Source organism: Phascolarctos cinereus, unplaced genomic scaffold (genome assembly GCF_003287225.1).
Source record: "Phascolarctos cinereus isolate Bilbo 61053 unplaced genomic scaffold, phaCin_HiC Scaffold_1;HRSCAF=81, whole genome shotgun sequence".
Lineage (NCBI taxonomy): Eukaryota > Metazoa > Chordata > Mammalia > Diprotodontia > Phascolarctidae > Phascolarctos > Phascolarctos cinereus.
The window spans coordinates 622016-649079 of record NW_027555514.1 but is presented as its reverse complement, the minus strand read 5'-3'; the positions used below and the strand labels follow the sequence as shown (position 1 = coordinate 649079).

At 50.6% G+C, this 27064-nt stretch overlaps 1 protein-coding gene across 2 annotated transcripts; it reads right to left on the bottom strand.

The window, feature by feature from the left end:
* Positions 1 to 5271: 5271 nt before the first annotated feature.
* On the bottom strand, positions 5272 to 26735 carry ASB4 (ankyrin repeat and SOCS box containing 4). Of its 2 annotated transcripts, none has more exons than XM_021000115.2 (5): positions 26463 to 26735; positions 17798 to 18097; positions 10913 to 11403; positions 6531 to 6644; positions 5272 to 5771 (listed from the first exon to the last, which is right to left on the bottom strand). In XM_021000115.2, the coding sequence occupies exons 1-5, from the start codon at positions 26641 to 26643 to the stop codon at positions 5637 to 5639; spliced, it is 1221 nt and encodes a 406-aa protein (XP_020855774.1). In that variant the 5' UTR covers positions 26644 to 26735; the 3' UTR covers positions 5272 to 5636. The 2 variants fall into 2 exon arrangements, with proteins under 2 accessions (XP_020855774.1, XP_020855773.1); XM_021000114.2 differs by having other exon boundaries at positions 5272 to 5803; positions 26463 to 26734.
* Between the last annotated feature and the right edge of the window lie 329 nt (positions 26736 to 27064).

Genomic DNA, 27064 nt, shown 5'->3' with positions numbered 1-27064 from the left:
TCACCGGTGTGGGCACTGCCAACGATTGCCTGGCGCCAGCCTGGCAGGAAGGAGACCAAGGTAGCCTGGCCTGAAGAGTATCTAAAGGCCCCCCTTCCTCAAGGGCCTTTGCCAGTCCTTAATCCTGCTGCCTGTGCTGGGAGGCAAGTCCTCCTTTGTCCTGCCTAGAGCCTCCTCTGGTCAAACCTAATGGTTTGCCTGGTATCTCCCCCATCAGACTGGGAGCTCCCTAAGGCCAGGGACCCCCAGCACCAGCAGCACAGGGCCTGGCACACAGTAGGCACTTAGTAAGCAAGCACACAGTAGGCACTTAGGTAGGTAAGGCTGATTCTCCTGAATCAACACATTCCTTGGAAGGAGGAAACTTCAGCTCAGCGAGTGAAAGCCAGCTTCTCTCCCACCTTTGCCTCCCCTGGTCTAATTTCAAGCAACCTGTGGACCTGGAGCAGAGGCTGCTGAGCCTGAGAGGTGGGGGAAGGGTGCTGCACTTCCAGGGGCCCTGGGCTACTGGCTGGGGTGGATGGGCCTCTGCACCCTGGCCTTTGGCCTCCCACCAGAGGAGCCCTGCCTGGTGTGAAGGTTCAAGCTGCTTTCCACAACAAGGCCAAAACAACTCTGGTGGTCAGGAAGGAGGGAGGCCTGAGCCCACTAACTTGAGCCCCCCACAGCTGTCTTCAGCAGCCATGCACAGGCACACCAGCTGCCAGGGCAGAGAGGGAAGGCCACAGCCGCCCCTCCCCTTCTCAGAACGGCCCTGCTCCCGAATCTGGCAGCCTCCCAGAAAGGACGGCCTGTTCCCTGCTGAGTGGATCCCAGGCCTGGTAAACATGTTTGTGAGCATAGCCACCCGAGGCTGAGTCACAGACCCACGTCATCAGTCCCTCTCAGAGCCACCCCTGTAGGGTGGCTCCAGGGAGATCCTGATTCTACCACCAGGCTCTACACCTGCCATCTTGGGGGAGGCCTTCTTGAAACAGTGCTGGCTGCCTGCACAAGGCACCTGGAAAGACCAGGAAAGGAGTGAAAAACAAGAGTGACTCATAGCCTGGGCCTGCTGACCATGCTGCTGGAGGAGTCTCAGGACATGCCCGTCACAGGCCTGGAGGCAGGAGGAGCTCAGGATGTGTCCATCACAGGCCTGGTGGCAGGAGGAACTCAGGACATGCCCGTCACAGGTCTGGTGGCAGGAGGAGCTCAGGACGTGCCTGTCACAGGCCTGGTGGTGGGAGGAGCTCAGGACGTGCCCGTCACAGGCCTGCTAACCATGCTGCCAGAGGAGTCCCAAGATGTGCCCATCACGGGCCTGGTGGCAGGAGGAGCTCAGGATGTGCCCGTCACAGAGACCTAACCCCCGGGGCAACTGAGCAGGCAGAGCTGGCCCATCTCCCCTCACCTCACACTGACTTCCGTTTGAAGCTAAGATGATTCAGGGCCAGTCTGTACCATGAGTAGGTGGGGTTAGCTTAGGGTCTCTGAGGTCATTTCCTACCCTAATGGTCCCTGACCCTCGGGTGTCTCTCCAGCCTCTCCCTAAACAGAGCATCCCTGGGGCCTTGGGGGCAGCCAGTGCTGGACTCCTATGCAAGAGAATTGTTAGCTGCAAGGGTCCCAGGCCCCACAGGCTGCCACTATCTGCCCACAGACCCCCAGAAGACCTCGGGGTGATAAGAAAAAAAACAAGGGCTAAGGAGACCCCAAGAAAGTGCCTTCCCCTGGATTCTGAGTTTCTGACACTTGCTCTCCCTGCCTATGGCGCAGGTGGCTTCAGAGGAAGTCAAGGCCCAGCCCTCTGCCTTCCCTGACCCCCAGCCTTCAGCCTATGCTCATGGCGGTGTTGATGGGCCTGACTTGTGATATAAGCTCAAGGGTAGAGCCTCCGACTGGACCTCCAGGACAAGCCCACCACCTCTCTTTTCTGTCGAGGGACACAGACTCACAGAATCTCAGAGCTGACCATGAGTCAGGGAAGCTCTTCACACTTATGAAATCCTCTGTTCCAGCCACTCCCCAAACTGGCCCGTTGGGCTGGAGAATGCAGGGGCTTGTGCCAAAGGGCAAGATTCTGGGAATGAGAAGCCCTGGGCACATACCGGCAGGTAACCCTGGCAGTGACTGACCCTTAATAAGCCCGTGTCTTTCCAACTGCAAAATGGGGTTGACGGCCCATTTTGACAGCTCAGAGGGTCCTCAGGAGGGGCCAGGGAAGGGTTCTGTGTGCTTGAATGGCCCAGCAGGCGGACACCCCCTTCCTGCAAAGGAGGGCAAGGTCTAGCAGACTGTAAAGTGTTATGCAACTTAGAGGCATTATTCTTGAGAACTGGACCAGAAAGTCCTAGTGCTTCCCACAGAGGACAGACCATGTGCCCTTGGCCATGGGGAGGGCAGCAGAGCCAGGCTCTTCTGGGGAGATGGCTGAACCATGCAGGGCTGCTGGCCCCTCCTGGGTATGGCTGAGTGGACAGCTGGGACATCATAGGGGGCCCTGGGCATTGCAGAGCCCCAGGCAGGTGGGGGGCATCCTTCACTTCAGAAGCTCTGCCCCCTCCCTCCCATTTCCCATTTCACCCCCACTTTTATCTCCAGAATGATGTATATGCCTTGTCATTCCTGTGGCCTTCGTAGTTGGGACCAAAGAGCCAGGGCAGGAAATAGCAGCAAATGATTGTTTCTAGGTGAGTGTAGAGATAGGTGCCAAGCGGTGGGGGGTAGCAGTGTTCATGGCAAGCCCCCATAGCAGTTTCCCAATGAGTCAGTCTCCACCCCTGGCAGAGCAGAGACCTCACCCTACCTTCCATGGGCCTCCAGCAAGGGCTGGGTCAGGCCTGATCATGCAGGGTGGGGGGGGGGTGTTCACACCTGGTTTGGGAGCTGGGCCCAGACAGGCCAGGCCAGAGAGCCTCCAGGGCCCAGGGCTCAGGCAGGTCCCTGCCCACTCCCATACATGTGCTAACACCATCTCTGACTGAGCCCTGGGGTCCTTTCCCCCCAGGACAGAGAGTACACAAAAGAGGCTGCTATGAGAAAGTGAACAGAAGAGGACAGCGAAGGTTCAGAGTTCAGGTCCTGGCTTGTGCCAGCTTGGGCAAGCTGTGTTCTCTGGGACTAAGAGGGAGGAGAGCTAATGATTTGTGCAAAGCTGTTTTCCCTCCAGAAAAAAAGGAAGGCTCAGTAATTAGAGGTCTGACAGTGGTCCCGGGCAGATGCCTTCAGCTCTGATATCAGGCCCCTGGTCAGAGCCGGGAAAGCCCAATCCTCAGAGGCTCCATCCTGCGGGGTTAGGGCCCCAGAATCCCAGTGGGAGGGGATTTCAAGGAGGGCCCGTTCATTGGCTGGACACTAGGCACCCGCCGAGCAGCTCATCTGGACAGTATTCTGGCCGAGGTTTAGAAAAAGGGGAAATGCTGGGGGTGGGGGTGAGAGGTAGGTGCCAAGGAAGCCCTCCGCCCAGGTTCTCCTGCTCCTTTGCCTGCCCAATAATCAGCCGGGGAGGTCCTGCCCACAGAGATGGAGACCATCCACAGAGCCAGGAGCATTAGGGGCCGAACCTCAGACTAGCAGGGCTGGGCAGGTCACTGGAGATGCACCGCTGGGATGAGCCTGGTTGTCTTGTGATGCTCCAGGGGTAAGGTGAGGAGAGATCACATCGCCAGGCTGGTGCAAGCCTGGTGCCCTTTGTGTGTAGATAGAGAGGAGAGAATGATAAATACGCAGAACATCTTCTCAGAGGCAGCCAGGTGATACAGGGTGCATAGGGCAAGGTCAGGTCAAGAAAACCTGCATTCAAACCTGGCCTCAGGCACTTGCTGGTTGTGTGGCCCTGGGCAAGTCATTTCACCGGGCTTGCCTTAGTCTCCTCATCTGTAAACTGGCACTAATGATAGCACCTACCTCCCAGGGTTGTTGTGAGGATTCAATCAATTGCAAAGCACTTTTCAGCCCTATAAATAAATGAAGGAAGCTAGGAAGGAAGAGAGGGAGGGAGGGAGGAAGGAAGGACCCCAGAAATGCTGGAGGGCCCTACCGAGCATGGTTCGACACTTTTTGGCTGGCTTGAAAGGGGGCTTCCTTTTCCAGTACGGCCTCAATTCTGAGGCTGCTGGGCTTCTTCCAACGCTAACATTCTGCGCTCACCAGGGTCTGTCTGAGCAGATGGAGATCAGAACCCTCTGCTAAGGAGGAAGCAAGGAAGAGCAAGCGGGCAGACTGGCAGCCACAAGGGGGCAGGCAGAGCTCCCACAAAGGCCCGCGGTCAAGGCTGAATGCAGCGCCAATGCATCTGGAGAGGCAGATGTGAAGCAAGGCAGTGTCTGGTGTGTGCCCAGGGTGGAGGGCCAAAGAGCCAGGAGAGGCAGACGGTTCTAGAGGAGGAAAGATTCCCCACGGGCGGAGTGAGAACGCACTGGCTCCGAAGCCCCCTCCTCCCTGGCCTGGGGCCCGAGTTCTTCCCAGACTTGCTTCAGGAGGAAGCCCCAAACCTCTTCCTGCAAGCTCGCGGGACCCCGAAAGAGCCCACCAAGGGGTGCGCCAGGCCTCCTGGTCCTCACTCTGCCTGCTGGGCCCTGTGCCTTTTGCCCTCCCAAGCAGGTCTCTTGGCAGGGGGCTTTGGGGAGGGATCCTTTTTTTTCTCCGCACAAACTGAACCCAAGGAGTGTGTGATACCAGAGTGCAGTGGGATACCCGTTACCACAGAAATATCTCATTGGAGGAGACACTCGAACCCGTACCCCTGAAACATTGCTGTCAATCAGGGCTCTGGTGTTTGGTGAAGGCCTCCCTCAACTCTAACCCCCGCCTCCCCTTTTGGGAGAGCTCCTTCTTGCCAAGTTTGCTTCTTGTATCCCATCCAAACCATCCTTCTTTCCATCCCCCGAATCCTCTCCCCTCCAGGCCAAATACTGGCCTAAAGGCCTCTCAATGTCCTGATGGCCCTCTCTCATCTGGGGTTTTCCTCTTATCACTGGGGTGCCTGGCCAGAGTTGGACCAGTGCCCCCCCTCTCTATTCCTGCCTCTGTGCTTAAGCCCTCTTGGCTGTTCCCCCCCAACCCTGCTGACTCATGTGGAGTTTTGGGTCAACTACAGCATAATCTCATTATCAACAAGGACAAAGAGTGAACCATTTGGCAAGGCCACCAACCTGCCCCTAAGGGACCTTAGCAGAGGGTTCTGATGTCTGCACGCCTCAGGGAACTCTGTGTCCTGGCTCCTTTATCTCACCAGGGCCGGGGGGCCATTAACACCCTCTTGTATTAACTGCTTTGAAAGCCCTGCAGTGTGGTGTTCATTCCGCTCAGAATGAGGACCGAGACATTTATTCAAACCGTTGCTGCGCAGAGACAGACTCCCAGAGCCTGGAAGGGCCCTGGGCAGCCTGGTCCAACCCTCCCTAGGAGGTACCCAGCCAGCTCTTGGTTGTTCAGCCTGTTCCAGGACCTCCCAAGGCAGCCCCTTTCACTCTGGGGCAGCTCTCGTTGGGAGCCAGAACGGCTGCCTGGCCACTTCCACACTGCTCCGGGCCGAGGAGAAGCGTGCAGCCCTCCTTCCAGAGGCCTGCTGGCCTCGCCCATCTTCCTCGGCCTCCTGTGCACCCTGGGCTCGGGAGCTGGCCAGGGAGGCTCAATAGATGATCCCCTCAGGCTCAAGAAGCAGGTAGTTCTTCAAAGACAAAGGTAAGGGCAGGAGCGGGATGACCTGGTGGCATCTGCTGAGCAGGATCCTCCTCACGGCACACCTGGCCAGGTGCATGAGGGACCTCGGGGTGTTGCTGCAGATGCTGAAGAGAGAGTGGTAGAAGTCCCAGTGCCTCTGTGAGAGATGACACAAAGGAGGCCGGTCAGAGCCCAGCCCCCCCCCCTCCACCCCAGTGGCTAAGGCCTGCCATCTTCCTTTTTCTCCAGTGACTTTGCCCTCGAGGGCCCAGTGAGGGCCAGGCCACAGTCCTCAAATGCGGGGAGGCGCCGGGGCCTGCCCTGGAGCAGGGAGCTGCCCAGAGAGGGCTGGGCTGGAGACTGGCTCCACCCTCAAGCCCTGGATGACTTTCCGGGGGCATCTAAACATTCGGAATTCTTCTGGGACCCAGGGGCACAGCCAGGTTAGAAAGGTGTCAGTGATGACCCAGACAAGTGCAGTGTGCTGGGGATGCTGGCCCAGCCCAAGGTGGTGGCTTGTAGACAGAGGCTGGATGGTAGGTGTGGAGGGGAACTCTAGGGGGGCACTCCTGAGCTCAGAAGATGTGACTGCTAAGTAAGGTCAGGGCCCCTGAAAGGGAGACGCTTGCCAGACCCACGGCCCCATCCCTCACATAACTTCTGCCTGCCCACTCCCCTGTCCCTCTCAGCAGAGATGGCCAACAAACACGGCAGCCTGGGGGGAGCTGGTTTCCAAGGCTGGACTGCTGTCTCCCCCCACTCCAGAAGTCTCCGAGGGCTTGGACCAGCCCCACCTGCCTGGGCCACTCTTTCTCACGGGCTCTCCAGAGGTCCCAGCCCTGACCCCCAGTCAGAGGGGTCCCTGATCCCGATCGCCCCCTCACCTCCAGGCTGTCCTCTGGAATCGCCTTCTTCCACTTGGGTGTCCACACGATATGCTCGTAGGCATTCACGACCACCTCCACCGCTAGAGGGCAGGCGTGGCAAGACTCCAACACCTGGGGGACGGTACCAGAAGATCAACATGCATCCATGCTGGTCAGTCAGTCAGTCAGTCAGTCAACCAGCGTTTATTAACTCCTGGTACATGGCAGCCGCTGTGTTCAGAACAGAGACCAGGAATGAGGCAATTCCTTCTCACAAAGAGCTCATACTCTCCCTGGGGAGGCAAGAACAACCAGCCTCCATAGTCACTGTGTGTGGAGGAAGCCATTCCTCTGGAGAAGGGGCTGGCCATCCCCACCCAACTGTCAGTCCCAGGGCAGGCAAGCCAGCCAGGCACCCTGAAGGAGAGGCAGGAAGTGGCATGTGCTGGGCAGCCATTATCTCCCCTCCCCCTCACCCCCTGGTGAAGACAGCCCAGGACCCTGGATCCAAGAGCCCAGGCACAGTGATGCCCCCCAGACCAATCCAGCCCCCACAGTCACCATCCAAGGGAGAAAACCCCTAGGCTTCGAAGTGTGACCTGGAAGCTTCCTCTGCAAGGGCTGCAGCACCACCTTCCTTAACAGCCCCAGCTACTGGACACCCAGAGGAGAGAGCTCTCATTCCCACACACTGAGGAGCTGTGGGATGGCTCAGAAATGAGCCATGGAAATGACACTAAAGACGACCTGATGCTTCTGCTTTGCCCAGGCCCCTCAAAGACCATCAGATGTCCCATCTGACGTGCAGCTAAAGCCTAGCATGTGTTTGTTGTTTCCCCATTAGAATGTGAGTTTCCTGGGAACTGAGACTGCCTAGGTTCTCTATTCAGAGCCCTAGAACTTAGCACAGTGCCTGGTACATAGATGGCACCTGATGAATGTCTTTCATTCACTCGCTCACTCACTCATTCATTCATTCATTCACTCACTCATTTACTCATTCATTCATTCACTCATTCATTTATTCACTCACTCATTTATTTATCACTCATTCATTCACTCATTCAAGCACATACAGAGAGATGTCAAGAACTGATTTCTTGAAGCTATGCCATGTTACTAAGCAGAAGATGTGTCCTCAGGCACCCAAACTCTCCACCTTCCTGTCTTCAGTCTCCAGTCTTCCAATGTGTTCCCACTCTACTGGCTGACCCAGGGCTTAGGTGAGGTGGAGGGAGGAAAGGATCTAGTCGGTGTCTGAAGGCTCAGGAGGATGCCTGAGGGAAATCATCCCAGGCTTGCCAAATGGAAGTCACCCCATATGGGCCTAAGGCATTGACCCAAGAATGCTAGTTCATTCAAAGCATCCTTTGTTGAGAGATGGCTCCCTGCGAGGGCCTGTAGGGGATACAAACAACAGTGCCTTTGTGGGGCTCCTGGTCTTGGGGCTAGGCAGGTGACAGACTACTCCTGGGAAGGGGATTCACTGGCTGAAAATGTATTCCATCCCACCTGGGCTGGAAGACTCCAGGCTTGTTGTTCCAAGACTTCACCATCATGGGAAAGTTAGCCATGGACTCTATTATCTGAATTGATTCTATGAATTGAAACAACAAAGTTACCCAGGAAGGCCAATGAGTCTTCTGAGATAAGACAGAGAATGGTGCTGATAGAACAAGGCTGAGACCCTTAGGTGTTTGTGTGAAAGAAGACAGCCGATCTCGGGTGCTGCTTTGAGACTCCAAATGCCCCCATGGAACCATCAATCAGCACTTACTCAATGCCCAGTGTGGCCACTTCAGTCTCAGAAGAAGCCCCTTTTGGGGTGGCTCTCAGGGCCCAGAGGGGATCATCGGGAAGGCTTGGACAGTTTTATCCCCAGAGTAGGCTACTGACCACCTGGACAGAAAGAGGAATGGGTGAGGGATTGCCATGGGAGAATCACTGTTCCTCAGTCATTTACTACCTGTGTGACCAGAGGCAAATCAGTTTACCTGCTGGGGTCTCAGTTTCCTCATCTCTAAAATGATAGGCTTGGTCCCTTCTAGCTCCAAATAGGAAGGAGAGGAAAGCCAGGCCCTGTCTGATGTGTCCCTTAGATCTGGGAAGAAGAGTTTGCTCCAAGGAGCACAGGAACCTTCCCCAGCTTCCAGTCCAGCGGGGAAGTCAGCCCAGGAGGACAGAAAGTTCTCAAGAGTGAGACGCAGATGAGGGGGAGTAAGGAGGGAGAGATTGGTTCCCCACAGATCTTGGACTTGGCTGACTACCCTCAGTTCTGGAGGATAGGGACTAGTATGGTTAATGGTGAATGGGACCCAAACAGAAGGATGATGAAAAATATCGAGCTCATCTGGCCAAAAGGAGGGAACTTGCCTGAAGTCTGACCCAAGACTCAGTATGTAAAGGTTGATTAGGTAGAGGGCACAGTGGAAGCCTCTGTCCTTGAGTAGAAGGGCACTTTGCAAGAGAGGGTCTCAGAAAGCTAAGAGAGGACTAGGCTGGCTGGTCCTTGGGATACAGCTTCCCTGCAGGAATAAAGGCAGAGTAAACCAAAGGGCCTTCCGATGCCAGGATTGTCCATTCCTCTTCCTTAAGGGACGTTAGTCAAAGATGGAGTGCCTGAAAATATCGGCTACAAAATACGGAATTCTCAATAAAAATTTCCCAAAGCCCCAGAATTTGGAGTCCTGAAAGTCTGAGTGAGAAGGGACCTTCCAGATCACAAAGCCCAGATAACTGGGAGGGACTGAGCACTAAAGCTAGCAGAGACCTTCCAGTCTTCCTGTTCAATCCCTTCACTTTACAAATAAAGAAACCAAGGTTTAAGAAGCAAAATGGCACCTTGGGTCACTCAGGTTGAAGGCAGAAACAAGCATTTATTGAGCACCTATTGCATGCCAGTGGCTGTGCTAGGAATTTTGCAAACATTAACTCATTGGCAGAAACAAGCATTTATGAAGCACCTATTGCACTCCAAGGGCTGTGCTCTGGACTTTGCAAACATTAACTCACTTAATACTCACAACAACCCTGAAAAGTACTTTCTGTTATTATTCCCATCATACAGTTGAGGAAACCAAGCCATATGGAAGTTAAGTGACTTGCCCAGGGTGGCAGCAAGTGTCTGAGGCTGGATTTGAAGGTCTTCCTGACTCAAGTCACGTGCCCTATTTGCCACACCCTAATGTTTACATGTAGGAATGCCTACAGAGGAAGTGACTTGTCCAAGGCCACACAGCAAGGAAGTGGCAGGCAGGATTGGAACCTAAGTCTTCTGATTATGTGACAAGTGCCCCCCACCATATCCCTGTACTGCCTATACAGACGTAAAGAGGAAGAAATATTCTATGATCTAGGCAATCCTTGGGGAGCCTGGGCTGAGCCCTCAACTGTATGCCCAGGATTGGGTGAGTGGAGTTGCCTGTGTCTCTCTGAAGCCAAGGGGCTCTGTCTGCCCTCTGCCTTGAACTTTTTCTGAAGAGCATTCACTCATTCATTCATTCATTCATTCATCATTCCCTTACCCTGTCTCTCTGGTGCACAGACTCACCAGCATCTCTAGGTCAAAGACAGGAACTCACCCTCGGATTCTTCCTATCTTTTATGAGCTCGATAGAATTAGTTTGCAGCATCCAACCCTCTGAATCTCCTCAGCTGACTCACTCACCATTTCCTGATCTCTCATGTTAGTACTGGCCCCAGTGGCTGGTTGTTGGTTGGGGTGGGAGAGGGTAGTCCCTCCATCTATTCCCACATCAAGGAGATATAGGCTCCCTATGGAGTCCAAGGATGTGTTTTGAAGACAGCAGGGCTTCGGCTGGAGAGGAAGCATTGAGGCCACTGGCCCTCAGCCCCATGCTTCCTATACAGATTTCCACAGAAGACAGCACAGTACCAGTGTATAGCTGTGTGACAAAGGATCCTGGATCCTGGGAATACTCTGTACCACAGGAAAGGGCTAAGTGCTTGGGAGCTGGCCAAAAGCCTTAGTCCTGGCCCTGGTGTGTGTGCACATGGGAAGCAGAGCACAGAGATGGACTACTGTGTGCATAATCAGAGGACCTTGGCCTGGTTACCTGGTTATTTCTGACTGTTTGACCCGTTTTCCTCCCACCTCTGGGGCAGTGAAAGTAGATGGATTTTATATAGGGCTCTATAGGGTCCCCATGGTGCTTGACCTTTGGACCTGTCCCTGTCCTGGGATGGGAAGCAGGGTGAGGGAGGGGATGCTACAGGGATTGGTGGCCCCATTCTTGGGGTAGGTGGACTGTAGGGAGGATGACCAAGCTCCCTAAGGGCAAAGCTGTTTCTCTTTCCCCTAGACATCCTGGGGTGCGCCCACTGCAGGAGAGGCTCGGCAAGTGCCTTCACTGAGGAGGCTGAGGTCTGTGGGGCCTCACCTTGTGGAACTGGGGCGGGTAGATGCGCGCAGCCCCGTGGTTGAGCAGAAGTTGGTAGCAGCGGGCAGGTCGGGCTGTCGGGCGCACCGGGGTCACCTTGAGCACGTACTGGATGGCGGCGCAGCCGTTGACATCCAGCAGGTTGGCCTCGGCGCCTGCCTCCAGCAGCAGCCGCATGGCGTCCTCGTCGCAGTTCCAGGCCGCCTTGTGCAGCGGCGCCTTGAAGTCCTCGTCCCGGGCGTTGACCTGGGCCTTGGACGCCAGCAGCAGGCGGCAGACGAGGTGGTGCTGGGCGCTGTACACCTGCTCCTTGAATCGCAGTGCCCAGTAAGCAGCCAGCGCCAGCGGAGTCTCCAGGTGTGCGTTGACGCTGTCCACCAGGGCGCCGTGCTCCACGTAGAAGGCTGCCAGCTCGGGCAGACCGCCGCGCACCGCCGCGTGCAGGGGCGTCTCCTCGTCCGCGTTGTTAGTCTTCATGTTCACATTAGCACCTGGAAGCAGGATGGGCCAAGATGAGAAGAGGTCCAGGAAAGGGGAGGAAAGGCGCAGGAGAGGAGAGGAGTGCAGGGGGCGTTCAGGGGGGCCAGGGCCATCCGGGCAGCTTGGTAGGGCAGAGGATACAGCATCAGGCTTGGAATCAGAAAGACTCATCTTCCTGAGTTCAAATCTGGCCTCAAACACTTACTAATTGTGAGACCCTGGGCAAGTTACTTAACCCTGTTTGCCTCAGTTTCCTCATCTGGAAAATGAGCTGGAAAAGGAAATGGCAAACCAAGAAAATGGGGTCATGGAGTCTGACGTGACTGAACAACAACAATGACACCAAAGTCCCTACAGACACCATGAACACAGGGATTAGGCGCGCGGAACACACACAGGCTCTCACACAGGGACCCTGTGAGCCCTCTAAATGTGGGCCCATGCAATCTAGATCATCTTCCACCCCACTACCAAGTTGATCTTAAAGCCTGTCTCTGACCATGACAACTCTCCCATCCACACTCAATCCGATCCAGGGGCCCCTCATTGACTCCATGATCGAATAGAAACACCACAATATCAAATGGTGGACATTCCAGGAGCATCCCCGCCCCTCCCACCACATATGCTATGCTCCAAGGACAGGCCACCTTGCTGTCCTCACAAGACGATCCTCCACTTCCCCGAATTTTCACTGGTTGTGCCCCAGACGTGGAATTCTCTCTGCCTCCTGGTCGGGGAAACCAGGCTTCCTTCGAGTCCCAGGCAAAGTCTTACCTTCTGCAAGAAGCCTTTCCCAGTCCTACTTAATCTAAATGGCTTCTCTCTGAAATCATTCCCAGTTTATTCCATTTAGAGCTGTCTGTACCTAGTCCTTGGGACGTTGTCTCCACCATTAGACCATGAGCTCCTTGAAGGCAGGGAAGGGCTTTTGCCTTTCTTTATATTGCCTGAACTTAGCACAGTGCCTGGAACACAGTAGGCACATAATAAATTCTGGTTATTAACTTGTTGACCAGGGCCCTGAGTGTGCAGGACTGTGATGCCCATTTGAAAGGGTTCTGGAATTATTTCGTTTGAGTGAAGAGTGCCACCTCCTGGTCATACAAGAGAATGCACCATTGAGAGCAAAGGCCTTGGGATGGAAAGATCAGAGAGCACCTGAAGGACCTTAGGGGTCATGTCAGCCAAGCCTCTGGGGCCTTCCAAAGGCACTCACAGACATCTTCCCCCCACCCCTTCCCACCCAGAGCTGCCGTCTTTTCCCACTATTGGCTGGCCTCCTTGGTGCTGGAAGGCTGGCCTCCCATGAGAATGGAAATGGTTTGGGCTTTTCAGAATAGCAAGCCAGTGCAGCTAAGGGTCCCCTCTGATGACTGGCCTGATTCTCAGGGGGAAGCTAATGGAGCCCAGACTCTAGAAGACCCAGGGACTGGCAGCCCAATCAGGTACTGAGCAGCTCATCCCTGGGCTGACTGCAAGGCGACAGTGTTTGGATACCCATGAAACCAAGGAAGAAAATGCTAAAGGTAGTATGGATGGGCATCTTGGGCATTGTGGCATCCTTTCCAGGCTGCCACCCTCCAGATCCAGCTCTGCTTCCTGCTCACACTCCCTAGAGCCAGTGAGCACCAGAACCTCTCCTCATGCAGCATGGTTCTCTCCCCTCAGTTAAATGGGGGTCCCTGTAGGGAACCCTCCTCCCAGCATGGTGCGTGGCACAGGGCCCTTCTTTAGATTGGACTCAGACCACTCCACTCCACCATCCCTGCTCTCCCTGGAAGAAGATGCCTCCACACTGGACACTCCTGGGGTCCCTCCCATCCCTCCACCCCTTTCCTGCCTCTTTTTGTGTTTTATCTCCCCTTCCCCCCGCCTTAGACTGTAAGCCCCCTGAGGCAGAGACTGTCTCTCTTTTAATTTGGTGTTCCCAGCGCTTAGCACAGTGTCTGGCATGGTAGAGCATCTAATAAATGTTTACTGGATTGGGGGAAAAGGGTTATTGGATAGGTTTCATCTTCAGTTACATATGCTTACATTTCTCACCGCTGTGTTAACAGTGGCTGTGTTTAAAAGTCTGTCCAACTCGCCTCCCTAGTTGGTGGTGTGTGGCTAAGTATCAGAGAGGTTCCCTGGTTCATGCACACAATATGTACATAGAAACACGCGGTTTTGCCTTAACAGCTAACCCCTGAAGTGCTCTGCATCGGAGAGAGAGGGTGAACTGCATTGCAGCAGGTGAGATTTAGATCAGATAAAGGTGACATGTTTCTGATGGGGTAGGCTGTACAGAAAGGCTGTGATGGGGGATGGAAGGTCTCTGGTGATCTTGTAGCCTTAGAAGTTGGACACTCTCTCCTTCCTTGGCTTTGTGGAAGCAACGTCACCATCCTCTTTTTGATTTCCTAATGTGGGTGTTCCTCAAGGGTCCCCTCCTTTCCTCTCTGAATTCACACTCTTGTAAATCTCCCTCACTCCCTTGACTTTAGTCTCTGTGCAGAGGACTTCCAGACACCAGAGAACTGCTCTGGGTCTTTTGCCTTCCTGGGAGGGTCCCCACTCCCCGCTGATGGGCCCCTGTGCTGTACTCCCAAATCCAGGTCTCAAGCTTGGCCCCTTCCTCTGCGCTGCAGACTCGCCTCTCCAGCGGGATGTCCCTCGGATACTTCCTATTGCAGACAGCACATCAAGCTCATCACCCCTGACGCTTTCTGGCTCTGCTGTTCATCTGAGCAGCCAGCCTGCTTGGAAAACGCCCAGTCCCTCCAGCTCTTCCCTCTGCCCCTGCTCATCTCCCATCAGTCACTGAGCCTTGTCGATCCTATGTCTTCCATCCATCACATCCATCTTCTCGCTCCCCATTGCTACCAGCCCAGGGAAGGCCCCTCCTTGTGCTAGGGCTGGACTGCTACAATTACCTTCTTGCAGGTCTCCCTGACTTCTTTCTCTTTCCCCTCCAATCTGTCCTCCATCCTGCCAGAAGAACATGTTTTCTTAGGGAAAAATCTCGTCAGGTAACCTCTCTGCTCACAAAGCTTCAGTGGTTCTGTATTGCCCTCAAAATAAAGTTTTGATCCTTTGCCTAGATTTGAGACATCCACCACTTTAAACCAGATACCCCCACCTTACCCATTGTATCCCATACAAAAAGTCTAGATTCCTGGCATCCAACATGCCTTTCCCCTCCTACTTCTCCAGCTGCAGGAAGTGGTGTACTACCTCCAACTCAGAGAGGATCTGCAGGGTTCACACTTTTTTTTTTTAGGCAATTGGGGTTAAGTGACTTGCCCAGGGTCACACAGCTAGTAGGAATCAAGTGTTTGGTCTGAGGCCAGATTTGAACTCAGGTCCTCCTGACTCCAGGGCCGGTGTTCTATCTACTGTGCCACAGGTTCACACTCTTAAACTAAAGCTCCTGAGCCCCATTGGTCACTTACCTACATAGTCAACCAGTAGACAAAATTAGCTCAGGTCAAAGGCTAAGGTGATGAAATACAAAGTAGCTTAAAGAATTCCCCCAATCTCAGAAAACCTAGTTCACATTCTTCTACAAAAGCACACATCGACAGTGACAATGGGCATGGACAATGATAGAGGATCGTGTGCCCAAGGGACACCTGGGGTCAAAGCTACTCATGAGCATGGTACTGCAGGGCCCTAACACTCAGCTCGGCTCGCTGGGCCTTCCTGTCGCTGGGATTCAGTTCCTAACTGCCAAGGCTAATTCTCTCTCAAGTCCACAGTCGACACTATTCTCTGCTGCCAGGGCTCACACTTCACTCATTTCTTGCTCCCTGATGGGACTGCTATGTCCTACTAGGTAAGCAGCTCTGATGCCAAACACAATGGCCAAAGAGAAAGGGGAGGTGAGAGAAATACTCTCCCTCCCCCCACCCCTTTCCTGCTGCCTCTGATAGGGATGCAAGGAAGATGGCAAAGAATGATCCCCTCCCAAGAGCTGGTACTTCCTCCATAGCTGGCTCCCCTCTGGACTCTGAGGGGCCACACTCCTTGAGCTTTCCTGCCTCAGCTGTTTCTCAGGGCTGGTAAGCTTTCTTCTTAAGGGCCAAGAGGGATGCAAAAATGGCAAGCTACCCCTCAAATTTCTTTATGCTTTGCAAATGAGTACCAGGATAGACATTCTTTGAAACTTAACAAATTAACGCGCTCTCTCTCTCTCCCTCTCCTCTCTCTCTCTGTTCTCTCTGTCTTTTCTCATCTCTTCTCTTCTTTCTCTTCTCTTCTTTCTCCTGTCCTTCTGTCTCTCTTCTCTGTCTCTCTATTTGTCTATCTCTCTTTTCTCCTCTCTGTGTCTGTCTCTCCTCTCTCTCTTCTCTGTCTCTGTCTCTTTCTCTTCTCCTCCCTCCTTCTCTTCTCTCTCTCTATTTCCTCTCCTCTTTCTCATCTCATCTTCTCTCTCTCCCTCCCTCTCTTCTCTTCTCTCCCCTTTTTCTCTGTCTCTTCTCTGTCTCTGTCTCTCTCTCCTCCATCTCTGTCTCTCTTTGTCTCTCTTCTCTGTCTCTCTCCTTTCTGTCTCTCCTCTCTGTGTCTGTCTGTCTCTCCTTTCTCTGTCTCTATCTCTCCTCCTCCTCTCCTCTCTCTTTCTCATGTCATCTCTCTCTCTCTCCCCTCCCTTTCCCTCTCTCTGTCTGTCCTTCTCTCCCTCTTTTCTCACTCCTCCCTCATGCCCCCTTCCCCCCTCTCTCTACCTTTCTCTATCTTCCCTTCCCTTCCCTTCCCTTCCCTTCCCTTCCCTTCCCTTCCCTTCCCTTCCCTTCCCTTCCCTTCCCTTCCCTTCCCTTCCCTTCCCTTCCCTTCCCTTCCCTTCCCGCTCTCCCTCTCTCTTTCTGAAGGATAAATCCCCCCTCCACTCCCCGAGCTAGTAGACAGAATGGCTCTGTGGCTCCCAAATATGTCTGGGGTTGTCCCTCGTGTATACCTTCAGTTTGTTCCATAGATCTGGAATGTCCTTCCCCATGATCAGTTTTTAAATTACTGGCCTTTGTTCAAAAGCTAGCTCAAGTGTCACCACATTCAGAAAAGCCTTTCTTAATACTTGCCATCATTACCAATGGGAATGACTTTCTCTTTGGGACTTCACATAGCCCTTTGTTCTGCACCTCTCCAATGCTCTTGCCATGGAATTTTGTGAATTTTGGCCATTTGACTTGACCTATCCTTATGCTCTTGAAAGCTCTAAAAGACTATGAATTCCTTGAGTGCAGGGACCCCACTTCTCTGAGTTTTTATTGCCCCCAGCCCTAGGACAATTCTGGATTACGTGATGAACGTCATGTATTGTACCATAGCCGATTATGTCATGTTGAATCACGTGGTGTACTGTGGTGTACTGTATCATAGGATGGACTATTTTAATCAGTGATTTTCCTTAGTTGGGGGCTGCAAGCAAGCCACAAAGAATACAGTGATGGAGAACAAAGGTCACCAGTCCCATTGGGCCCTTTTCAGCCTTGCTCCTGAAATGATTTGCCAGCTACTGGGGCACCGGGAGGTTAAAAACAACAACTTCCCCATAGCTCAGGCCTGTACCTTAACAGTTTTGTTCAGTGGAATCCGTGGAATGATTTAAAGGGGACCCAGGCTAATGAGATATGGTATGAGTCAACAGGAATTTTAGATGCTATCAGATAAGGGCTTAGGCTGAAGTACCTGGGAATCGCATAAGGTCAGCAGCAGCCAGCTGGGGCCCTGGCCCTGCATTCCATGATTTCATGTTCCCTACCACACGGATTCCCTGATTACCCCTGTTCCCTGCACATGTCCCCTTTCCCCCAGATGGGCAGAGTATACATCTGTGTCCAAGAGAAAATCCTTCTCATCTCTTATCTTGCTCTATCATTTATTTAAATTCCTTCTGTTTAGAATCAGGAGAAGCAATGCAGAGAGGACCTGACGTCAGTCTTACCTTTGACACACACTAAACGGGCCTTGAGTCTCTGGGCTTTCAGGAGCATCTGTGAGCAGGCCCTTCGGGAGCATCCTTTCTCTAATGCCTTTATGGCTCCCCAGGGCTAAGCCAGGCAGGCAGCGATGGCAGACTGACATCCCAGAACCAGTCTTGCTCAGTTCAGAGTGGCACTGAGGGTAATACCTTAAGTCATAGTGAACAGGAAAGGCCAGTTGTCTATGCTATGTTGGGGAAAAGAGTGACTTCTGTGGGCCCAGGATCTCCTAGTGGGCCTGTGTGCCTTCCCTCAAGCCTGGGGAAGCCAGAGGTCACCAATTATTTTATTATGATGGGCAAAGGAAGTTAATTAATCACATGGGCTCCAAAGCTCTTTACCCACTGGCAGTACAGAACCCCAGAGAGATGGGCCCTGAATGACAGGCCAGAGGCAGGGTGCTGGTGGAAGCTCAGGAAAAGGCCAAGAGGAAGTGGCTTACCTCTCCACACCAGTTGCTTGGCACAAACTATGGAGCTTTCCTTGGTACACAGGTGTAAGGGTGTGTGTCCACTCAAGGAGTAGGCATTGAGCTTGGCCCCATGATCACAGAGGATCTTGACACACTCGACGTTGGCCACTTCACAAGCCACGTGGAGGGGGGTCTTTCCATTGGGTCGACAGTTGATGGCAGCGTGATGGTCCAGCAACACCAAGAGGCTCTCAATGTGACCAAACAGGACAGCCAAATGTAGGCCCGTGGCCCAAGAAGACTTCAGCTTGTAGTTAGGAAGCCAGTACCCTGTAAAACAGAGCCAAAGTCAAGGCTCTGGCTGGGTCGCCTGATCAGTGCACCTGTGAAAGTGTGTACTTCAGTAGGGGTCCTCAGGAAGGACAGAACTGGTGTAGATGTGCCCTGCCTTGAAAGACAGATGGGACTGTCCAGGAAGGTCTGTGTGGCCCCGGCACTGGTCCCTAATGATTCACTGTCTGTGACTTTGGGCTCTTCCAACGTAAGCCTCATGGAGATTCGATCCCAGGCTGAGGCATGTATGTGTGTATATGTATGTATACACGTGGGGTTGTGTTTGTGGGTCTGTGTGTTGGGCTACCCTCCCTCTACTCCTTCCCCTTCCCTCTGCTCCCTTTCCTCTCACTTGGCTGTCTCATGCACTCCCATGGGTTTAACAATCCTCTCCATGCAGATGGCCCTTAGAGCTGCACATTCAGTCCCAGGATTTCTCCTGAGCTCCTTTATCACCATCCACCTGCTGACATCTCTATCTGAGTGCCCTACGGGCACTCAAATCCACTACACCCAAGCCAGAAGCCATCATGTCTTCCTCTCTCTTTCTGTTGAAGACCCCATGATCCTCCTGCTCACCTAGGAGCACGATCTCAAAAGCCTCTTTGACTCCTCCTCCTGCTCCCTCATCCTCCAAACCCTAGCAGTTGTCGTCAATGTTGCTCACACTGTGTCCATGTGGGCAGCTAGGTGGCACAGCAGATAGAGCACTGGGCGTCAGGAATCAGGAAGACTTATCTTCAGGAGTTCAAATCTGGCTTCAGACACTTACAAGCTGTGGGACCCTGGGCGAGTCACTTAACCTTGTTTGCCTCAATTTCTTCTTCTGTAAAATAAGCTGGAGAAGGAAATGGCAAACCACTCCAGCATCTTTGCCAAAAAAAAACTCCCAGCGGGATCATGAAGAGTCAGACATGACAGAAATGACTGGACAACAATGTCTCTTGTATCTCTGTACTCTCGTCTCCATGTTCACATGGCCACCAGCTTCAGCCCTGTATCGCCTCTCACCAGGATTGTGGCTATAGCCTCTGCCGGATTTCCCTGTTCCAGTTCTCCTCTCTCCAATCCATCAGCCACATGCCTGCCAAATCATCGTTGTTGAGGCCGTGTACTCTGACCATGGCATTCTCCTCAATCCCAAAATCTAGAGCCACTATGACAAGGTACAAGCTCCTCCAGCTGGAATTTTGAGCCCCTCATAGCTTGGCTCCCAATGACATTTCCAGACTTCTTGCACATGCCTCCCCTTTATGGCCTCTTCTCCCTTAATATGTTGCAGCTTCTGCTCAATGGTCCTTGCCCTCGAGGGCAGAGCAGAAAAAGTCTATCTCCTCTTCCATGAGACAGGTTGTCATAGACTTGAACACAGTCTTCCCTTCTCCAGTTTATTGATGTCCTTTCTAAAAATGGGGTGCCCACAACCCATGATAACACTCAATCTGGGAATCAGACCGGGGAAGAATACATCAGGGATATCAACTCCTTATTCCCAAATACTTTGCCTCTTTTAAATTAGCTGCCATATTGTCTGTCCTGTTGACCAACACTTTCAACAATTGATTTGGAATCCTCTCCTCTTTAAGATATCTTGAAACTCAATCCCTACATCCATTGAAAATTATCTTCCTTCCATTTTGGATGTCTTCTGGATTTCTTGTCCAGCTCAATTCATATCTCCCCACTCCCTTCATCATCCTAACTGTCATTGCCCCTCTCCCATACAGAGACTCAAGCTAATGGGGTCCAGATATGGTGGCTCCACTGTCCTTACCAACAGGAACAGATTATTATAAAGTACCCCACATCTGTTGGTTGCTCTTCTTCCAGTTTCATCTACAAATAAATGTCTTAGAAATGATCTGGCTTAGCTTAATATCAAGGCAAGCTCTTTTGAGCTGACTCTCTCTTCAGCTACTTGCTACTTCATTGTGTTGTTCTAGGTCTTTTGAGATCTCTCTTTGCAATGTTTAACCAAAGAGCTTATTTTCTTAATTGGTTCTGCCCTGGTGGCCATGACTCTCCCCTCAATGGGGAGATCAGGTGTTCATTGGCTGAGGCAACTGTATGCTCTTTCATCTATAAAAAAGTTTGGAAAAGAGTGAATAGTCAATAACATTTATTAAGCATCTACTACATGCCAAGCATGGTATTAAGTTCTGGAGGTACCAATACAAAAAATAAAGCTAAGCCTTGCCCTCAAGGGGCTTACAATCTAATGGGGGAAGACAGAATGCAAAAGGAAGCTGAAAAGGGGAAGGAGGTGCTAGAGGGTTTCCAGCGCCAGAGCAGGATGTTCATGGAATCAAAACTGAGCACAGCAGCTGTTGGGAAAGATTCCAGCTACTATTTTTGATCATGAAAGTGACCAAGAAGGTACTGGTAACTGCAACCTAATCACTGATTCTGTCATCACTTCCAACAAAGTGACCCACACCCACTTTCAGATCATCACAGAAAGGTTCCTGTTTCCATGCATCTGCTCATTTCAAGTCAATCTAGATCCAGATCAACTTTTCATTCCCAGTCCTGGTCTCTGGACTTGGCATTGTTCAGTCATTTTCAGTTATGTCTGACTCTTCATGACCCCATTTGGGGTTTTCTTGGCAAAAATAGTTTCCTTCTCCAGGTTATTTTCCAGTTGAGGAAACTCAGGCAAACAGGATGAAGCGACTTGCCCAGGGTCACATGGCTATTAGGTGTCTGAGGTCAGATTTGAACTCAGGAATATGAGTCTCCCTGACTCCAGGCCTGGCACTCTATGTACTATGGTGCCCCCTAGGTACCCCTCTGAACTAACTCCTCACTAATCTCAAATCCTCACCTATCCACATGACATCTCCACTGACATAGTCTGGAGTCACTTTTCACTCAACAGATCCCAAACCAGACTCATAACCTAACCATGAACATTGAGTCACCTCCTCAATCTTCCTGACTCTGTTGGTGATGCCATCATGAGGCTAAGAAGGTTAGTGTCAACATTGACTTCTCCTTCACCTCACATCTGATGTCCAGCTTCACCATACCCTCTTGATTCTTTCTTAGAAATGACCCTCAGAAGGAAAATCAAATATGAAAAGGCGAAATCACAATAAACAAAAAAGAATCATCAGAACACAATTCTACGCCAGCAAAACTGAGACTTCAAAAGAAATAGAGGATTATCTAAAAAATATGAAAGTACCCAATTAATAAGACATCAAATGAGATCATAAATAATCCAGTTTCAGAAAACAAACTTGAAACAGCTATAAATGAACTACCACTAGCAAAAACTCATGTTTAGCTGGATTTATAGAAAAATTCTGTAAAAATTTTAAAGAACAATTACTATGCATACTACAGCAATTATCCTGAAAAACGGAAATAGGGGCAGCTAGGTAGTGCAGTGGATAGAGCTCCAGCCTTAAAGTCAGGAGGATCTGAGTTCAAATCTAGCCTCAGACACTTGATACTTACTAGCTGTGTGATGGTGGGCAAGTCACTTAACCCTGATTGCCTCATTAAAAAGAAAAGAAAAAAGAAAAAAATGGAGAAAGATTTCATAAGACAAATGGCTAATAACACTAACGCCTAAAACAGGGAAGGATAAAGCAACAACAACCAAAAAAAAGATGCCTATGGATCAATATCATGAATGAATATTTATTTTTGCTTAACCTTTTTTAAAAATCCTGTCCAAAAAGACATCAATTTATTTTCCAAAATCATTCACCATGATAAATTCAGATTTATACCAGGGATTCAAGAGAGGTTCAGCATTATTAGACCAATATACAACTTATTCATATGAAAAACAAAAGTCTCCCAAATCACAAGATTATGTCCATAGATGCATAAAAATCCTTTGAGAAAATATGACACTTTTTCATGCTCAAAACAAAACAAAACTTCCAAAGCATAGGCATAGAAGGGCATTTTTCCAATACAATAAAAAAGGCCTAACACTAAAAATTGGCATTATATGCTTGAAATACTAGAAGCTTTCCCAGCAAGTGCTGGCGAAAAGCAAGGATGCCCTTTTCCCTAGTGTTATTTGACATAATTCTAAAAACTGCTTTAAATCTAATTCACAACGAATCAATGTCATTAGCATAACATGGAGGCAGTGGATTAGGCAGCAATTGTCCTGCTAAAAAGCTAGGGTTTAGTGGGATTCAAAAGTCCAATGCAATCTTGGGCTTCATTAAAAGGGGCACAGCTTATGGGAATAGGGTAGGGATAGTCCCACTGTTTTGTCCCCACATAAGATCTTACATGGAATATTGCATTCAGTTCAGGGCACCATTGACCATCTGGACAGTCCAAGAGGAGGGCAACCAGGATAGTGAAAAGCTTTGAGTTCATGTCATAGGAAGATCTATTAATGATACTTGGCATGCTTAGCCTAGAGATGAGAAGACTTTGGGGTGGGGTAGGGGAGACATGATATCTGCGTTTAAATATTCAAAAACTTATTGTATGAAGGAGGGATTTGACTTGCTTCGTTTGCCTGAAGAAGGCAGAACTGGGAGTAATGATAATAATAACAATAACAATGATAGCAACAACCATAAGCACTTTACAATTACTATCTCATTTTTATCCTCATGACAACGCTGGGAGGCAGGCGCTATAATTATCCCTATTTTTCAGATGAAAAAACTGAGACAAAGAAGTGTAGTGACTTGTCCAAGGTCAAACAGCTGGTAAATGCCTGAGGCAGGATTTGAACTTGGACATTCCTGACTCCAAGTCCCACTCTACTGTGCCACCAAGCTGCAACGTTTTATGTCAGTAAAAACTTAACAATTTGAGGTTTCCCAAAATGGAATAGGCTGCCTTAGAAAGTGGGGATTCCCCCTGCCTGGAGGTCTTCAGGTAGAGGCTGAGTGCCTATCACTTGCTGGGTATGATAAAGTACAGATTTCTTCCGTGTAGGGGTTGGACTGGATGGCCTCTGGTGTCCCTTCCAACTCTCAAATTTTTGTGAAGCTGTGATAGAAGAGCTTGCAATTGCAGCAAGACAAGAAAAATAAATTAAAGGCATAAATACAGACAAAGAGGAGACAAAATGAGTTGTCTATGACATTATGGCTTACATAGAAAATCATAGGAATCAACAAATAAATTAACTGAAACAATGAATACCTTCAGTAAAGTAAGATACAAAATAATCTCCCCCCCCAAAAAAAAATACACAAAATTTCTACACAGCAAAATCCTGAAGAGAATAATAGAAAGGGAAGTCCCATTCAAAATAACTACAAAATACATAAAACATTTGTGGCTCAATCTACCAACACATATTTAAAACCTGAACATACACAATTACAAAATTCTCCTAAAAGAAATAAAAAATAACTCAAATGACTAGAAAAATATTTAGTGCACATGGCTGGGTCATGTCAATGTAATAAAATGACAACACTTCCTAAATTAATTTGCATATTTAGTGGTATACCAATCAAACTACAAAGGGGATACTTTATGAGGGCTGGACAAAAATCATAAAATATATTTGAAAGAATATTAAAAACTAGAATATCATGGGGAAAATGAAAAAAATCAGGAATGAAGAAGAAATAGCCCTTCTATGCCTCAAGTTATATTATAAAAGAATTGTTGTTGTTCGGTCATTTTCAGTCATGTCTGACTCTGTGTCCCCATTTGGGGTTTCTTGGCAAAGATACTAGAATGGTTTGTCATTTCCTTCTCCAGCTCATTTTACAGATGAGGAAACTGAGGCAAACAGGGTGAAGTGACTTGCTTAGGGTCACACGACTAGTAAGTATCTGAGGCTGGATTTGAACTTAGGTTCTTTTAACTTCGGGCCCAGAGCTCTATCCACTGCACCACCTACCTGCCCCTTATAAAGGAATAGTCATCCAAATTAGTTGGTACTGCTGATGAAGAATCTTGCTACCCACCTCCTGACAGAGAGGTGATAAACTCAGTCAGCAGAATGAGACATGCATTTTTTGGATGTGGCCGACGCAGGAATTTATTTTTCTTAAATATTTATCAGAAGTGTTTCCTTTCTCTTTCTTTCCAGAGAAGTGTAGGATGGAAATAAAAATCAGATTTAATTAAAAATGAGCATCATCCTTTGCTCTGTCCCTTTCCTCTATGGATGGAGACTGTGATGGGTGAGAAAGATGCTGAGTCCCCTCTCTCCCCCCCTCCATCCTGGAAAAGCACTGTACATATAGTATCTCACTAGAACTTCTCCACAAATCTCTATTATACGATGGAGGAAAGTGAAACAGACAGAGGGGAAGAGACTTATCCAGTGTCACACACCTAGGAAGTATCCATGGCAGCTTTTGAACTTGAGTCTTCCTGACTCCAAGTCCATCGATCTTACCACTGAGACTGTAACCACCTCAGGCCCTTCTTAAGGGAGCTGGAACGATGTGCTATTCCTTTCCTCAGGCAGGGAGTATGGGGAAATGTCACTTTCTGTTTCTCACCAAATCAAAACACCTACTCACAGGAGTAAAGCTTTAGCCCTAGGAAGGGATTCAAACTGACCCAAAGCAATGAACCCTCTAGGATGCATTAAGCATGGAACCCGGGAGCCGAGGGTCCTCAAAGGACTGCAGGTGCTTCTTGAGCCCCAGAGGGTCTGGCCTGAGGCAGGGCAGGGCCAGGCTGGGGATAGGGAATGCTGGGCTGGGCATCTCAGAGCAGGGACGTTAAGTTACCAACCAAAACATTTCAGATTGTGAAAGTAAGTCAATAAATGAAATCTGCACCTCCAAAAAATGCAATCAGTGCCAACCATTTGCTGGTCAGAGTCAAGCAGAAGGAAATTAGCTAATTTGATCTCAGCAACTTTGAGAGGCTGTTTGATGTTGTAAGTGGAAGACCAGCCTTGGGGTCTGGGAAACTTGAATTCCACTTCCTGTCTGACCACTGGACAGAGACATTCCCTCTCCAAGTCTCAGTTTCTTCATCTGTAGACTGGGAATAATAATACTATAGTATCATTGTGGGAGGCCACACACAGTCTGGTGGAGAGAGGGCTGGCCTCAGCGTCATGAGGGCTGGCCTCAGCATCATGAAGGCTTCCTCTGACATACAGGTGACTGTCTGGACAAGTTGTCGATATGTATGGGGGGGTTAAATTGCCACAGTATGAGTCCCCCCCAATAATGAGAACGCAATGTCAGGCTGGTCCTCTCCCTAGTAAAAGGAAAAGGACTAAAAGAATCTCTGGGGTGGAGCTGGAGTGATCACCAAGTGCAGTTTCCCATTTTTTTTCATTTACCTAAATCTGTGAAATTCACCTTTTCCTCCTACCCCTCAAACCCCCTCCCCAGTGAGCAGGATCTTAGGAATGGGGCTTTCTTCTTCTTTTCAGGCAAAGCCAAAGAAAAGCTTACATTGCCACAGTCCATCAGTCCAGCCTCCCCCAGGCCACAGCTGCCTTCCCAGCCCTAAACCAGACATTAGCAAACACCCACCAATTTCTAATCTTGGGAGGTAAAGGCTGGTAGTGCTGGTGGTGTAGACATGTCTAAACAAACAAACAAGTGAACACTCCCAGCAGGTCCCAATCTTCCCTCCGAATCCCCAACCCTAGGGTGGGCCCCTTGCAGTGCTGTACCTGGCCCAGCGGGCTGCCTATTTATGGGGCTCACCCCTGAGCTGGAGCTCAGCTGGGAGACTGAGATGGGCCTACATCTGTTTCACCCCCCTTCAGATGGTCTAAGCAGAACTTCAGGTACATACAGAAAGACAGACAGCTGCAGGCCCTACCTGACCAGCCCTTCTGGAGAGGACTGGTTGGTTCTGGGGTGACAAATCTCTGTGGCAGCAAAGAGAATTTGTTCAAGCGCCTGGGTCAAAGTTAGCCTGCTCCCTAGCTAGGCTCGCACCGAGCAACAGCACCCCTGTGCCCAGGACAAGGCCAGGGCAGAAACTGCACACAAGGACAAAAGATGGTGCATTTCAGAAGGGCTCCAGGGAAGCCTTCTGTGGGACCTGAGGAGCTGGGTCCAAACCGCCTATGGGGTCAGTATAGCAGCTCCTTCATTCCTGAAGCTTGATCTGCCAGGTAGATTCCTTTATCCTAAAGGAAGTTAGGAAAAGACCGACAGAGATGGCTATGTAGACAGAGGGATGGATAAACGGATAGATGGACGGAAGGATGGCTGGATGGACAGCAAGATGGCTGGATGGACAGACAGACACTCTGCTGCCTGAGCTGGACTGCAGCTCCTGGGAACAGAGAGAAGATCGGGGGCAGGGAGGAGTCAGATGCTTCTTTTAGAAATAGGCAGTGCAGAACTGGTTACAGGCCATCTCAAGCCCCCTGGCTAGCCATTGCAGGGTGCAGGCATGCCAATGCACACTGAAGACTCTGTGTTTTTACCTTGTTTGTAAGATGCCAAGACCATGTTCTCATCTTCCACTTCAAACACTGTGTCCACATCAATTTTCCTTTGGACTAAAAGAGCCTTCAGCTTTCCAAAGTCATTGGCCTTCAGAGCCTCCAGGAAGGTTTTCTTGGTGATCTTGGTGGCGGCCCTGATTGTGGATTCAGCGTCTTCCATGCTGCCTTTGCTCCTGAGGATGGCCCCAAACCAGCAGTGGTGCTGACAGGGCTGAGGCTGCAGCTAATTTTATCCCCGAGCTGTGCTGACCTGTGCTATTTATACCGAGGCCAGCCCGAGCTTCCAAACACCCTTGTCAGCTGGTCCAGACTGGCCTTGCTTCTGACTGTGCAATCTACAATGCCTGGGCCGGCAGCAAAGGCCCCGATGGGGGCCTGTGGGAGTGGCTCCCCATCAGGATTTCCAAGGGAACCCAGGGGATCAAGTCAGGAAAGAGAGCCCTGGAGGGGCCACACGTACTCCCAGAAAATGCATCAGGGCCCCTGAAGGCCCTGGTGTCACATGGCCACTCCCGGGCAGGTCACTCTGGGCACTTCTTTCCTGTCTCCTACTCTCAGATTCTGGTATCCTGTAACCTGGA